We start from the raw sequence: 15,917 nt of genomic DNA, 5'->3' as shown, positions 1-15,917 counted from the left end.
CAGGTCTGTCTTCCACTTTGTCAGTTATCTCTTCAGCTGTTTCTTTTTCTCATTGGCTGGTCTGTTGTTGTTTTTTTGTTTTTGTTTTTAATTTTATATTTTTATTGATTTCAGAGAGGAAGGGAGAGGGAGAGAGAGAATCAAAATGATGAGAATCATTGATTGGCTGCCTCCTGCATGCCCTGTACTGGGGATTGAACCATCAACCCTGGGCATGTGCCCCTTGACTGGAATCAAACCAGGGGACCCTTCTGTCTGCAGGATAACGCTCTATCCACTGAGCCAAAGTGGCTAGGGCTAGTTTAAAATGTTTTTATTGAAACATTTAAACATCCATGAGAGAGAAAAACATTGGTTGGTTGCCTCTTGTGCACACCCCAATGGGAGACCAAAACTGCAACCTGGATGTGTGCTCTGACTGCGAATCAAACAGGTAATCCCCTGGTGCACAGGATGATCTCACCCGAGCCACACCGGCCAGGGCAGCTGGTCTGTTTTGAATGTTTTGTCCTTAATGTGTGTATTTTTTAAATATATTTTTATTGATTTCAGAGAGAAAAAGAGAAATAGCAATGATGAGAATCATTGATTGGCTGCCTCCTACACACCCTACACTGGATCAAGCTACAACCCAGGCATGTGTCCTGACTGGGAATCGAACTATGACCTCCTGGTTCTTAGGTCGATGCTCAACCACTGAGCCACGCAGACTGGACTATCCTAAATGTTTTTCATCCCTTTCACACTTTTATTTTAAGCATCTTTTTTAAAAAAAATTCTTTATTGATTATGGTATCACAGAATTGTCCTCATCCCCCCATTCCCATCCCAAACTCCTCCCCACGTATGCCCACCCTCTGTTGTCCATGACCACTGGTTAGGCTTATATATATGCTATTTTAAGCATCTTGTCTTACAGTTTTCATCAGACACATCAGCCAGCACCTGAAACTCACAGGCTTCCTGTTCTATCTTCTGACGACTCATGATTGGTTGGTTGTAATCTTGGATAGGGGAAGTGGTGGCCAGCTTCGGGCTCTATCTGTGGGACTCCTGGATGGCCTACAGGCCAGTCCTTTTAAATGGTTTTTGCCTTTGTTCCCACCAGGTGCCCCACAAGTCCCAGCCTGAACCCATTTGGATGGTTCTCAGCTCAGGGCTCTTTTATTGCTGATGTTGGCACCTTTTTCAGCTTCCCAATGATGTTTCTGGGGCTTCCCTTTCTCACAAGTTGGTTATGCATTTATTTTTTCCAGCATTGCTAGGTGTTCCGTAGTGGGAGGACTGTTCAATGTCATGGACAATAATGCTGCTGGAAATGAAATTTGGCAGCAGATGCTACTTTTGAACCCCTATCCCAGATTTCCATCTTGCCCTCAGCTGGAAACTGCAGGTGGAAAACTTCCCACCCCGTTCCACAGGCCCATGGCTGTCAGTTGGGATGCCTGAGATGTCAGGCTAATTCCTAGGAATGTCCCAGGTCGGGACCAGGTCGGTCCAACCTCCCTCCCCACACTTCCGCCAGGCCTTTTTGGGGCAGCAGGAAAGGTGCTGTCACCCGTTACGCTGGGATTTTCACCCCCATACTCACTGCCATGGACCGTGACCTAAAGCCGTGACCTCAGCGGTTAGGAGCAGGGGCCTTGTGTTCCACGGAACCTGGGTTCAAATCTATTTAATTCTGGGTGGCTTTGGACTTCTGAAAATAGTCTCACTAGGCACCGCAATAAGAACCACCACACCAAATTAGTAAAGCAATCCCCTGTGTGGACTTCCGGTCATTTCTGATCTTTTGCTGATAGCAGCGAATAGCCCTGAGTTTGTGTCTGCTCACCTGCTAAGCACAAATTCCTGAAGCAGTTTCGGGGTCAAAGGGATGGGATTTGCAGTTTCAGTATCAACTTCTCAACTGCTACCAACTTACACTCACCTACAGGTGGCGATACACCTGACACGTGTGCACCCCAGCCATGTGGAAGCCACTCTGATTTTTGCCAATCTTGGGTTCCAAGTTGAGTTTTAACTCAGTCTCACCTGTGTGAGATCGAGCACCTCTTCAGACATGCAAAAGCTTTTTGAATTTCCTTTGCCTCAGAAGCTCTCCCAAGCTCCTCAGTGCCAAACACCTTGTTAAACACTGTCCTCAGAACCACATGTGGGGGGGACTGATTAGCCTCCTTTCAGAGGCAAAGGACAGTCTCACTTCCCAGGGACCACAGGGGCAGGGTATGGAAGTCACTGATTTGCAACTGCCTCCAAGGCCCAGTGGGAGTCACCTCCCTTCTTGCTGATGCTCTGGACACCAGGACCAGGCTGAGGTTCCAGGTTCCTCAGGTGGGTCTTCCAGAGACAGGAGTCCCTGCAGGGTGAGCTTCCAGCCCCTTGTGTCCCAACTCTTGGCTGTCCTAGAGCCTCTCCCTTTTCCTGTTTTGACACTGGCTCAGCCAGGCCCAGACACAGGGTCATGATGTCTTAATCCTCTAGGCTGCAGCCATGATGGATGAGTCTCCATTAGCTAGTTCACCTGCCAAACCACCTCTTCCCTGTTCCCGCTCCCCGCCCCCCACATATCCATTCCACCTGGTGCCCAACACAGGGGCTCCTGAGCCTCCACACCCTGTTTGAATGGGGAGGGGCCCCAATGGGGCCCCCACAGAACCGCCTCTCCCCCCCACCTCTTCCAGATGGCAGGTGGGACAGTGGGGCAGGGACCTGGTTGCTCACCCTGGGCTGGGCCCTGGCTGCCGCTACAACTCTTAAATCAAGGTGTGGAGGGGGTGTCAGAAATAGATCTATGGAATGTCTGGATGTGGGGGTGAGCCCTTAACTCTTAGAAGGAAAGAATGTGGGACAGAGGGAGTTGGCCTGCCTGGGTCTGAGGATGTGGGGGACATGGGGCCTTCGTGCCCATGGAGCATCCGGCAGTGAAGCGGTTATTTCCCAGCCCAGATGGGGATAAATTGAGAGCGCAGGACATCTGCATCCTCAGGACCTGTTCGTCACGATGGCCATAGGAAGAGTCCTGCTCGGCTCTCTGCTGCTCCTACGCCTGCAGCTGGGCCTCGGCGGGGACCCAGTGGTGGAGGAAACGCTCTCGTCTGAGCTAGCAGCAGACGTAGGGACCTGGAAGGCACAGCTGGGTAAGGACCCCCAGGACCCCGTGTGACTCCCCAACTCCTTCCTGGCCAACCCCTGACCGCTGTCAACTGCCCCTTGTCCCCTCCAGGTGCCCGCCTGCGCAGAGCCCCGGCTGGCCCATGCCAGCTGCGGAGCTTGGCCCTGCCAGTGGTGGAGCTGGGCCTGGGCTACGCTTCGGAGGAGACGGTCATCTTCCGCTACTGTGCTGGCAGTTGTCCCCGAGGTGCCCGCACCCAACACAGCCTGGCACTGGCCAGGCTGCGGAGCCAGGGCCGAGCACATGGAAGCCCCTGCTGCCAGCCCACCCGCTACGCTGACGTGGCCTTCCTGGATGACCACCACCGCTGGCAGTGGCTGCCCCAGCTCTCGGCGGCTGCCTGCGGCTGCAGTGGCTGAGGGTGTTCAGATGGGGCCCTGCAGCCACACCAGAGGTCTGATGACTTATTTATTGGAGACCTAGATGCCCGGAAGATGAGAAGATGGAGTGGGCTGGGGATGCCAGCAAGGGACACAATAAAGGAAGCTGATCCTGGGGTCTTGTGATTCTGTATTCAGTGGGGTGCACCGGGCCCTGTCATCTTAGCTTCTGGTTGGTGGGCAGGTAGGGTCTGGGCTTCCCTTGCAGATCCCAGCCCCAGCAAACAGCCAGTGCAAGGAAGCCTACCTTGTCCATTTCCTATCTTTATTCACAAATAAAGGATGCCTCACCGCGTCCCAGTGTTCGAACTCGTAGCGGTGGCAGCGCAGCTGGGGCTCCAGCTCGCGCCTCCGCGTCTCTCCCTCGGCCGCGCTCAGGAAGCTGAGCCGCACCACAGCCGCATCCCGCAGGCGTCTCAGCACGGCGGGGCCAGAGTCCTTGAGAAGCTGGGCAAAGGGCCTGGGGGTCAGCAGGCTGGGGGTGGCTGCCCAGGCTCCTCTGGTCCTACCCCCTCAGGGAGGGAGCGGCAGATCACGGAGATGCGTCGGCCTCTGGGGACCCGAAGTTCCCCAAAAAAGGACTCTTCATCCCGAAGGATCTCGTGGGAGAAGTCGTAACGGGCAGAGTCTCTGAAAGAGAAAACAGAGGTTATGACTGGGTAGGGTGAGGGCACCCCTGTTCCAGGCTAAGCGTCTGCTGTGCAGGGGATGGTAGTGTTTTCTGTGAGGGCTGAACGAGAGAAGGTGCTTGAAGTGCTGGGTAGTGTCTGACCAGTGATTAGTGGGGTGGCTTCTTGGCTGGGCAGTACCTAAGGATGTACAGTGAGCATGGCTCCAGCAAGAGTTCTAGCCACTCCCCAGGCTCCTGGGTGTGTACCAGCCGCATGACACTGGGAGACAGCAGGGACAGGCCAGCGATGGTGCTTCCGCAGAACTGGAAGAGGGAGCATGGTGGTAGGTCAGGCTCTGGCCAGGCTGGCCCAACCCCAGCTGGGAGCTTCAAGCTGCTGGCTTCTGCCCACCTTGATGCTGTCAACGTGTGGCTTGATGTAGCCCCGAGGTTCCAGGTCCAACACATGCACTGAGGACAGCAGGTTCTGGCCGGGGCCAAAGGCGGCTGCCTGAACACGCTGCAGGATGGCCCGGCTTGCCTCTGACCAGCGAGACTTTTCTGTCTCTCGGAAGCCATGGATGGCCTGCATAGAGAGCTCAGGTCAAGCCTGGAAACTCTGGGGGTCGGGTTGGGGGGCGCTCTGGGGAGAAGACAGGGAAACTAAGGTAGGGAGGGACAGAATGCAGAGCCAGGGGCTGGTTTTCCCAGCATGACCCTTGACCTCACCCTCAACTCACAAACTTTATCCTATCTAAGCCATGATCTTGGGACTCAAACCCTGACCTCTGCCCCATATATTTTGGCCTCAGTCTTTTGTACCCAACCTCTGGCTCCAATTCAGTTCCAAATCCAGGCTCCAGGGCTGGCCTCGCCCCAATATTCAATGTTGTCTCAGTTTCCGCCCCCAAACGGTGCCCCGCCCTTACTTCGCTCCACACCCCTTTCTTCACCTAACCTTGGTCCTGTATCCCAAACACCCTTCAGTTCCAGGTCTTGCCTCCAGTTATGGCCCTGCCCTCATCTTCAAAGACTCCAACCTCAGGCCCAAGGTCCTGCCCCCAGCCGCAGCCCCACCCCACCCAGCGCCACACTCCCGTTCCCGCCGTAGCCCCGCCCCCAACCCGTCCTAGGCACCGCCCCAGATAGCCCCGCCCCCAGGGCACCTCTCCCGCCCCCGCCGTCCTTGCCCCGCCTCTGACGTGGCCCCGCCCCCAGCGCGGGCCCGCCTCCAGCCTCACCGCGTCCCAGTGGTCGAACTCGTAGCGGCGGCGGCGCAGCTCGGGGTCCAGCTCGCGCCTCAGCGTCTCTTCCTCGGCCGTGCTCAGGAAGCCAGGCCGCACCACAGCCGCATCCCGCAGGCGTCTCAGCACAGCGGGGCCAGAGCCCCGCACCCAGCCAGGCCCGGGCATCGTCCGCAGCGCCAGCCACCCGCTCCCGGCCATAGCCTCGGCGCCCCGGTGTGGGACCGGCCGGGGTCAGCGACACCCCACTCCTACCCCAGAGCCTTTGTGTGCGGCTGCGCCGAGCGCCTCCAGCGATTGGCTTTCCTCAGCGTCCCGCCTCTCGGAGAAGACTACTGGTTGCTGCTCGGCTCCTCCCTCAGCTATTGGCTCCCCCCCCAAGGCCCGCCTCCTTTCCCGCGCTATTGGGCGCCATCCCTCAGCAGTTTAAACTATTGGGTGTCCCGCAAGTCCGTCTCCAGGGGCAAGGGCCGGATCTGTCCTGGGTGGTTAGGGGCCGTAGAATTTGGGCCAAAGTCAGCGTTCTGGAGTGGCCCGGAGAGGTTAACTCAACTGAGAGGAAAGGGTCAGGGGCACAGGGCTCAGAGGAGTGACGTCAGGTCACGATTATGGGACCAAGTTTGCGGAAAACCAGGAATCACCCATTCCCATACAAACAGGCTGATTTGCACCTTATAAACAATGAAAACCAAAAAACCTTCGCTTCATGGTAGAATTGGCATACGTATTACCATTTTGCAGCCCTTATGGGAATAATATATAGTGGATCTAGACAAGGATTCTCATCAGCCCCTAAGGTCAAGAAAAGAGGGACAACTGGACTTTTTGTGTCTCCTGATGGAAGCACACACACACCCCTCCCGCCACCAAAGAGGTCACTTGCCAAGAAAGGGAATATGAATTCAGTTAGATTTCTCTAGATTTATACACCAAGTTACAGAAAATACCTAGGATAGATGTCACCACCTTCCCTGACCCCGTCATCAAAATCCAAACTGAAAGTCTACAAGACAAAACATCCCTGTTTCTCCAACAAATGAATCTCAAGGAAAAAGACAAGAAAAAGAGGGAGAGATTGAGAGAGATCAAGGGGAAACCTGCAATTACAAAAGACTTAGAGATCTATCAACTTATTGCAACAAGCTAGAAAAATAGAGACTGAGGAAATTTGGACATTGGTTGGATATTTGTATTATAAGTATTTTAATTTTTTGTAAGTATTGAAATTTGGATACTGGTTGGATATTTGTAAATATTGTAAATGTTTTTCTTTTTCTTTTAGGACACAGAGTTTTCTTTATTCCTTAAGAAAGAAGGGACGCCACACTTCCACTCAAGAGAAATATTTTGATCAGCACAGAAGTCCTTTTTATTTTTTTTCCACTTATGCCATGAATTCATAGGGAATGGGTTCCAGCAGCTCCGGCTCCTTTCCATTGGTTCTCACAGTGTGCTTCTCTGGGTGGTGCAGGCTGACACTTAAGTTGAACCCAGGTACCTTTCTCTCTGGCTTCCTTCTTTTTCTTTTTTTTAAAATATATACCATTTGTCCGAAACCGGTTTGGCTCAGTGGATAGACCGTCGGCCTGCAGACTGAAGGGTCCCGGGTTTGATTCCTGTCAAGGGCATGCACCTTGGTTGCTGGCGCATCCCCAGTAGGGGGTGTGCAAAAGGCAGCTGATCGAGGATTCTCTCTCATCGATGTTTCTAACTTTCTATCCACTGAGCCAAACCGGTTTTGGCCAATAGTATATGTAAAAAAATCAATAAAATATATTAAAAAAAAATATATATATATATTATATTATTGATTTATATATATATTATTGATTTTTTAAAGAGAGGAAGAGAGATAGTTAGAAACATCAATGAGAGAAACACTAATCAGCTGCCTCCTGCACACCCCCTGCTGGGGATGTGCCCTCAACCAAGGTGCATGCCCTTGACTAGAATGGGACCTTTCAGTCCGCAGGCCAACGCTCTATCCACTGAGCCAAACCAGTTTTGGCTTCCTTCTTTTTCTTATCCTTTTCTTTCACAGGTATCAGGAAGCTATCTTGGCTCCTAGAGTGCTTAATATGCTCAATATGTACATTAATTCTCTCTCTTTTTTTAAAATATATATTTTATTGGTTTTTTTACAGAGAGGAAGGGAAAGGGATAGAGAGCTAGAAACATCAATGAGAGAGAAACATCGATCAGTTGCCTCCTGCTCACCCCTACTGGGGATGTGCCTGCAGCCAATGCACATGCCCCTGACCCGAAATCGAACCTGGGACCCTTCAGTCCACAGACCGACGCTCTATCCACTGAGCCAAATTGGTTTCGGTGTACATTAATTCTCTTGGCAGGGATCTTGCCCTTGACTTGCTTGTTCACAGTAATGCCCACTGCATGCTGGGTGACACTGTAGACTCTTCCAGCTTTGCCCTGGTAACATTTGTGGGCATTCCTTTTTGAAAGGACCCATTCCCTTGATGTCCACAATATCACCTTTCTTTCTTTTTTTAATATCTTTCAAAGAACAACTCCCTGTGTCCCAAAAGGCCTGGAGAACACAGCGCGATGCCTCTCCTTTTTCCCTTTGTTAGTCATTTTGTTGAATTACTGGAAGATGGCGGTTCCCACTGAAAGGCTATTGTAATTTGTTTAGGTTTGAAAGTGGCATTGTGGTTGTCTTTTTGGAGATTTCTTATCCCTTTAGACATACATACTGAGATATTTACAGATTTAATGAAAACTGGATTTGCTTCAAAATAATCCAGTAAGTGGGGGACAGGGAGGGATGAATCAAAGTTGGCCATGACTCGGCCAGTGTAGCTCAGTGGATTGTGCATCGCCCCAGTCACCAAGAAGTCACTCGTTTGATTCCCAGTCAGGGCACATGCCTGGGTTGTGGGCTTGATCCCAGAAGCTGTCGACTGACCAATGTTTCGCTCTCATTGATGTTTCTATCTCTCCCTCTCCCTTCCAAAAATCAATAAAAACATATTAAAAAAAAAAAAAGTTGGCCTTAAATTGGTGTGATGGGTGCATGAGGTCTCATTATCCTATATTTTCTATTTTTGTAATATATTTAAAATTGTCCAGAATGAAGAGTTTAGCCAAATGTAACCAATAAAGATAGCCAAATTAAGTCCTCTGATTTTAAAAAACATAAAATTCACCCCAATTCTCCCTCCAGCTCCAGTCCCACGTTCTCTGCTCTCCTTTACAGCAGAATTCCTTGGAAGACTTGTCTAGCTCCAGTATTTTCTGGCCCATGCTTTCTGAGACCCCACAGCACTGTAAGTGCTTAAGGCCACTTAGTGACTTCTACTGTGCCAAACCCAACTGCCAGTTCTCTGCCTGACCACGAATTCCACAAGCTGATGTCTCCTGTATTTTTATTTCCAACCCTGACCCAGACTTACCCATCCCCTGGGATGTCTGAGGCTCATCCAGCATCAAATATAACGACCAAAAGCAGCTTCTGATTGCGGCCCTCAAACCTGTTCCTTCCGCCAGCCTTCCCATCACAGTTAGCAACTCTCCATCTTTCTAGCTGCTCTGGGCCAATTCCTTGGAGTTTATGAAGATTACTTTCTTTCTCAAATCTCATATTCCACATGTCAGCCCTGCCTTTACAACCTGGCTGGAATTTACCTCTTCGCACCACCTGGTTGGGCCTTCAGCCTTCATCTGGATTATTCCACGTTTCTGAGCTTCCTGCACTCCTCCCACATCTCCCTGGGGGCCACAGTCCTACTTCTTTTTGCTCCTCTCCTCAAAACGCTCTGCAATTTATCTCCCTCATTGCCAAGACCTACCAGGCCTTTTGAAATCTGTACTTCTCCCCTTTCTGCTCTAATCTTCTCTAGTCTTCTGGTTCCTCCCAGGTGCCAGGCAGTCCTGCCTCAGGGCTTTTGCACTCGCTATATCCTCTGCCTGGACTGCTCTGTCCCAAGATAGCAACATGGCTCCCTCCCTCACCTCCTTCAGATCTTTGCTCAAATGTCACCTTCTTAGCAAGGCCTTCGCTGGCCACCCCATCCAAAACTGTCATACGCGTATATACACACACCCCCTGCACACTGCTTTTCCTGATTTTAAACTGTTTGCCCCCACAAGAATAAGTACTTGAGGACAGGGATTTTTGTGTTTGCTTCACGATTCGTTGCACCCTCTAGAACAGTGCGTGGAATGGTGTATATGCCCAGTCCAGGTTGTTGAAGTTCAAGAGCGGAAGATTAGAGCCTCAGGGTCAGGGCCAAAGAGAAGGGGCCTTACGAAGCACGTACACTTGCATGGTGGCGGAGAGGGGAAGGAAGGAGCACAGAAGGGGAGCAAAGACTACAAAGATTTAATTTAAAATCACAGTGTCTCAGCCAGGATACCCACCACTAGGGGTACACTCAAGTCCAAAGGTCCTCATGGGGCTCCTCCAGGCTCAGCAGCGAGGAGCCGACAGTGCAGCAGCTGTAGCTTCTGGCCCAACTATCCTCTCAAGGGTGAGGTCCACTCAAGTGCTCACTGGAGCAGGTTCTGCTGCTGTCGCTGCCGCCACAGGCTCCTTCTGCACTAGCTCAGGCTCGTCCTCACCATCCTGAGGTGGGTGCACCAGAACCTTGTCTAAGATGCCAAACTCCTGGGCCTCCATGGGACTCATGTAGCGGTCTCTCTCCATGGCCGACTCTGGGGGAGGGGGTAAGTGGGAGACAGGACATGTGTGGTTAAAAGCAGAGACTTGGAACCCTCGCTGGTGTGGCTGTTGGTTGAACCTCATCGCATACACCAAAAGGTTGCCAGTTCTCCGTCAGGGCACATGTCTTTCCCACTTTGTGCCCATTTCTAAATACCATTGCTAAAATACCTATTTCAACTTTTTAAAAAAAATAATAAATCTTTACTGTTCATATTACAGGTGTTCCTCTTTTTCCCCTCTTCCCCCATAGCTCCCCTCCACCTGATCCCCAACCCCACCCCATGCCCTTACCCCCCCCCCCCGCCCCTGTCTTCATCCATAGGTCTAAGATTCTTGTCTAATCTCTTCCCTCACCCCTCAGACTCCCTTCCCCCTAAGAATTGTTAGTCCAATCCCTTTCTATGTCCCTGATTCTATTATATTCACTAGTCCATTTTGTTCTTCAGATATTTCAACTTTTTTTACTTGTTAGTCATGGATGATAATTTGGGCAGGGGCGTGAATCATAAGTGGATAATGGGATAAATTTCAGATTGAACATACCCACATGGCCAGCAACCAGATCAAGAAATGGGACGTTGGCCTGGCCGGGTGGCTCAGCTGGTTGGAGCGTCATTCCGTACACTAAGATTATGGGTCCAATTCCCAGTCAGGGCACTTCCTAGATTGTGGTTTCGATCCCCAGTCGGAGTGTATATGGGGAGACAATTGATCAATGTTTCTCTCCCACATTAATATTTCTCTCTCTTCCCCTTCCTCTCTCTCAAGTCAATTTAAATATATATTTTAGGGGGTCTAAGTGATTTTATATATAAATTTATATATATATATATATATATATATATATATATAAAATCTTCGGGTGAAGATTAAAAAGAAAAAAAAGAAAAAAAGAAAAAAGCATCACTTAGATCCCCTAAAACCCTGCTTGAGCCCACTTCCTGTCACCACAGTGGCCTAACAGTTATGCCTGTTTTTGTTCTTTAAATACGTGGAATCATAGTTTACTCTTTTTTTTTTCCACTCAGCATTAGGTTTCTGAGATTGCTCCAGGCTGCCATGTCATCATGGACCATTCTCTCACTTCTGTAAAGTATTCTGTTCTGTGAATAAACCTCTACCAATGCACTCATTCTCCTGCTGTGGCCATCTGTGCTTGGGGCCTGTATGAACAGGACTGCCATCAGCATTCCTGTCTGCATCTTTGATGGACATAAACACGCAGTTCTCCCATATATGCTGAGTGGGGGAACCCCAGCATCTTTCTGCATGTTTAGCCTTCGCCCGTAGAGCCAAACAGCTGGAGTTAGGGAGCTGCAGATCAGAGCATGCGTGGCTCTATCATTTTCACTCCGGCCTGCAGGATAAGCGTTTAAGTTGTTCCACATTCTTGTCAGCATTTTATATTTTAGCTATTCCAGTGGATTGAAATGGTATTTCTCCCACATTAATGTTTCCCTATTACACCTCAGAGCTTAATTTCCTTTCCCTCATACCTCATAATGTCATGATTAAACAGCATCACTAAAGATGGTGAGCATCTTTTCTCTTTTTTTTTTTAAAATATATTTTATTGATTTTGTACAGAGAGGAAGGGAGAGAGATAGAAAGCTAGAAACATCGATGAAAGAGTCATCGATCAGCTGCCTCTTGCACACTCCCCACTGGGGATATGCCCGCAACCAAGGTACATGCTCTTGACCGGAATCGAACCCGGGTCCCTTCAGTCCCCAAGCCGACGCTCTATCCATTGAGCCAAACCAGTCTCGGCATTTTCTCCTTTTTTTTAAAATACATTTTTATTGATATGAGAGAGGAAGGGAGATGGGGAGAAAGACAGAAACATCAATAATGAGAGAGAATCGTTGATTGGCTGCCTCCTGCACGCCCCCTACTGTGGATCGAGCCTGCACCCCTGGACATGTGCCCTTGACTGGGAATCGAATGCAGGACTTCTTGGTCCATGGGATGATGCTCAATCCACTGAGCCAGCACAGCCGGGCGTAAGCATCTTTTCTTATGCTTTTTGGCCACTTGGAATATTCTTTGTGGAAGGCCCTGCTCAAACCTTTTGACTCATTTCAATGAAGTTTTTGAAGGTTTTGTAAATTTTTTTTAAGTGCTTAGAACAGAGGTTCTCAACTGGAGGTGATTCTGTCTCTCAGAGGACACTGGGCAATGTCTGGAGATAGTTTTGGTTGTCATAGATACAGGGTGTTCCTGGCATCTAGGATGGCAGCCAGGGGTGCTGCTCAGTACCCTACAGTGCATAGGACAGTCCCCACCACAGAGAATGATTGACCCCGAGTGTCAGCAGTGCCAAGGTTGAGAGGCCCTGGCTCAGCGCAAGCCTGACACTTACACCTGTATTGGTTCCAATAAAGGAAGGGGAGCAGTGGGGGTCTGCCTGGGCAGGGCACTCACCAATCACCTGGAGGCTCTGTTTGGTGTGCTTGGCATAGATGGTGTAGAGCTGCTTCTTGAGTTTTATGATCTCCTCTGCCTGAATGGCGATGTCTGTGGCTTGGCCCTGGGGGACGTCCCAAGGAGAAGGTTGGAACCAGTGTCAGCACTCATGGGAAGGCTGGAGATGGGGACCCGGGAGCCCCCTTGGGACTTTGGACTGCCAGTGTGGTCAGGCAGGTGGGTCAGGGCTTTAAGTCCCTCTACACGCTGCTTCATCCTCACCACCATCAGGAAGGCTTCCTGGATTAAATATATGATCTTATTTTCTGTATCTGGACCTCACTGACCTAGAGGAATGGTCCCTACCAGGGCTAGCTAATTCCTAGAGATAGCATGCAGCTCACCTAAAAGCACACCTTTCGTGTGCAAATCAGACAATTCAGAGGCCATCTTCCCACCACCTCCTGGATTCTGAGTCACTATTCCTGTCCCGATCCCCCAAAGGCCAGCTGCTATACAACTAGGGAGAGCTATTACACCTCAGAGCTTGTTAATTATTCAGACTAGCCAATCTTAAAGCTGTTGATCTTGCCTTGCCCCCAATTTTCCCCACAGACATGACAATAAAGGCTCTTGTCAAGCTCCCTTTGCCTCCTGGCCAACCCTGGCACTTGCCTGTGTGTCCCTGCCATAGCCTGGCATGCCCCTTCCTTTTGGAGACTGTAACAGCAGTCGGCTTCTGTTGACCTCACTGTAGCTGAGTAATAATAAACCCTACATTTTAAAACACTGACATCCCCATGGAGTTTCACCCAGTCAGTCCTTCTGTCTAGACCCCTGTCCCTCATTCCTGAAGCAGCTTGCAGGACCTGGCACTCACCCGGGCGCCCCCAGAGGGCTGGTGGATCATGATGCGTGAATTGGGGAGCGAGTGGCGCATGCCAGGGGTGCCCGCGGCGAGAAGCAGGGAGCCCATGCTGGCGGCCTGGCCAACACACCAGGTGCAGATGGGGTTCAGGATGTACTGCATCGTGTCGTAGATGGCCAGGCCTGAGGTCACCAGGCCACCTATGGGTGTGAGCACAAGTCAGGGGCTGTGCCAGCTCCTCCCACCATCCTTTCCCTATATTAGGCCTGGTCTTTGGGAGAGTTGGTGTGAATGCAGTTGTTGTTTTTTTTAAAATCTTCTCCCAAAGGTTGCTGTTTTTTAAACCTAAGATCTAATGCTTAATTTTGTAGCATTTTATTATTTTTAATAAGATTTATTTACATTTTATTATTAAAATAATTATTCTTTCTTTGAAAAAAAAAAAAAAAAAGGTTGCCGTTTTTTAGAGAGAAAAAGAATCATTCATGTGAGAAAAACATGGATTGGCTGCCTCCCATATATGCCACAACCAGAGATTGAACCTACAACTAGGTATATGCTCTGACGAGGGATCGAACCCATAACCTTCCAGTGCATGGAACGATGCTCCAACCGAGCCACTAGGCTAGGGTTAGATGCAGTTCTTTAAAGCAGGGTCTGCAGATACCTTGGGGGGAGGGAGGTGCCAGGAACAGGTGACACAGGCCAGATGGGAACAAAATGAGTGCTTGCTCCAGAGCGACTTGTTGCCACACGTGCATGTGGGCTCAGAGCGACCAAATTTTTTAGAGATACTAGAAATCCGGAGATGTGGCTGAGGGTGAAGCTCCAGGGGCAGCCTGGCTGGGCAATCTGTCACCTGTGTGGCCTGGGCAGGGTACCTAGCCTCTCGGAGCCACAGTGTCTCCTCGGTGAGGCTGCAGTAAGGATCAAATAAGTTAGATGCACATAAAGTGCGTAGAAAACACTCAATCAAGATTGGCTGTTCTTTTTTTGAGGGGAGAGGGTGGTGGTGGTGGTGGTGGAATCTACCAATTTAAAAATGTTGACAACAGGTCAGGTTGGTAAAATGTTATGTGTGTGAAAAAGACAAATACCGTATGATTCCACATATATGAGGAATCTAAAGAACAAAATAAACAAGCAAGTCAGAAAAAAAACCCCACAAAACACAACTTATAGATATAGAGAACAGACTCATGGTTGCCAGAGAAGAGGGCAATTGGGGGAAAAGGTGAAGGGATTAACATGCACAAATTGGCAGTGACAAAATAGTCATAGGGATTAAAGTTCATCATAGGGAATATAATCAATAAAATTGCATTAAGCATGCATGGTGCCAGATGGGTGCTAGAATTATCAGGGGGTCACTTTGTAAATTACATAATTGTTTAACTACTATGCTGTACACCTGAAATAAATATAAAATAACGTTGAATACCAACTCAACTGTAAAAGAAAAAAAAAAGTTATGTCTGTGATCAAAGAGGAAAATTTAGCTGAAGGTTTGTGACTTAAAAGCAAGGAGCAGTTTTTGGAGGGTTAAGACACTTTTGGGATTCTGAAGTTAATTCTGAATCCCTACTTTCTCCAGATGGGATTGGGAAAGGCTGGGGGGTAGGAGGGTATTAGAATCTCCTGAGTCACCTAGTGCACCCAAGCAGTGCCCCCTCGAACTTAGGGGTTCCTCCCTCACTCCCCATGCTCACCAGGGCTGTTGATGTACATGTGGATGGGCTTCTTGTTGCTCTCAGACTGCAGGAACAGCAGTTGCGCGATAACCAGGCTGGCCACATTGTCATCAATCTGCAAGTGTGGAAGATAGGTGTCCCAGGTGGTGGTTGGGGAGAGGACTAAGGGAGGCAAGTTTTGGCGTGGCTGGGGATGAGCCAGGGAACCGGGATAGGATCATAGCTGTGGGAGGGAGTTCAGAAGTCAGGAAGAGGAGGGTCAGGATAGAATGGTGGGGAGTACGTGGGGACGGGGGCGGGGTAGTCAGAGGCTTATGTACAAGGAAGAGGGTGACTAGAGCGGAGTCCAGGGAGGGAAGTCAAATGGGAGAGATCAGGGAGTCAATGGGATTTGAGGATAAGGGACGCCTAGGATCCGGGCAGAAGCAAGGGAGGATCAGGGTGCTCACCGGACCCATGACACACACGATGCGCTCCCTCAGCAGCCGCGAGTAGATGTCATAGGCACGCTCGCCGCGACCCTGGAGGAGAAAGATGGAGGTGAGGGTCAGGGCGGCCGTGCCCCCAGCCCAAGCCCCCAGGCCTGTTCTCCGCCGGCCACGATACCGTCTGCTCCACCACGATGGGAATGAGCGGGATAGCCCGCGCCGCCGTCGTGTGCAGGCTCCGCTGCGGGGCCAGACCCGTCTCGGGCACCCGCTGTGTGGGGGAGAGGGCGGCGAGGCGAGGCCATAACGCGGGGCACCTTCCTGCAGCCAGCCGGGTCCCCGCCACCAGCAATCCGCTCCACATCCCGCCGCTCGTCCCTCCCGGCTTCCGTCCGACGGCGGAACTACAATTCCCGTGGTGCTTTGCGCAC

At 50.4% G+C, this 15,917-nt stretch overlaps 3 protein-coding genes across 4 annotated transcripts; 1 reads left to right on the top strand and 2 right to left on the bottom strand.

The window, feature by feature from the left end:
- Positions 1–1,609: 1,609 nt before the first annotated feature.
- PSPN (persephin) lies at positions 1,610–3,671 on the top strand. Its single transcript, XM_036460083.2, has 2 exons — positions 1,610–3,140; positions 3,227–3,671. Exons 1-2 carry the CDS (start codon positions 3,005–3,007, stop codon positions 3,532–3,534), a joined length of 444 nt encoding a protein of 147 aa, XP_036315976.1. The 5' UTR covers positions 1,610–3,004; the 3' UTR covers positions 3,535–3,671.
- A 129-nt stretch (positions 3,672–3,800) lies between these two features.
- On the bottom strand, positions 3,801–5,701 carry ALKBH7 (alkB homolog 7). Of its 2 annotated transcripts, XM_036460081.2 has the most exons (5): positions 5,407–5,653; positions 4,578–4,751; positions 4,365–4,489; positions 3,987–4,185; positions 3,801–3,831 (listed from the first exon to the last, which is right to left on the bottom strand). In XM_036460081.2, exons 1-4 carry the CDS (start codon positions 5,608–5,610, stop codon positions 4,023–4,025), a joined length of 666 nt encoding a protein of 221 aa, XP_036315974.1. In that variant the 5' UTR covers positions 5,611–5,653; the 3' UTR covers positions 3,801–3,831; positions 3,987–4,022. The 2 variants fall into 2 exon arrangements, with proteins under 2 accessions (XP_036315974.1, XP_045445115.1); XM_045589159.1 differs by having other exon boundaries at positions 3,801–4,185; positions 5,407–5,701.
- Positions 5,702–9,734: 4,033 nt separating this feature from the next.
- Positions 9,735–15,898, bottom strand: LOC118731430 (caseinolytic mitochondrial matrix peptidase proteolytic subunit). The gene is made up of 6 exons (XM_036460080.2): positions 15,665–15,898; positions 15,508–15,579; positions 15,077–15,173; positions 13,380–13,567; positions 12,518–12,623; positions 9,735–10,083 (listed from the first exon to the last, which is right to left on the bottom strand). The coding sequence occupies exons 1-6, from the start codon at positions 15,848–15,850 to the stop codon at positions 9,911–9,913; spliced, it is 822 nt and encodes a 273-aa protein (XP_036315973.1). The 5' UTR covers positions 15,851–15,898; the 3' UTR covers positions 9,735–9,910.
- Between the last annotated feature and the right edge of the window lie 19 nt (positions 15,899–15,917).

Source organism: Pipistrellus kuhlii, unplaced genomic scaffold, assembly GCF_014108245.1.
Source record: "Pipistrellus kuhlii isolate mPipKuh1 unplaced genomic scaffold, mPipKuh1.p scaffold_m20_p_30, whole genome shotgun sequence".
Taxonomy (NCBI): Eukaryota; Metazoa; Chordata; class Mammalia; order Chiroptera; family Vespertilionidae; genus Pipistrellus; species Pipistrellus kuhlii.
This window is presented reverse-complemented; position numbering and strand designations above follow the sequence as displayed.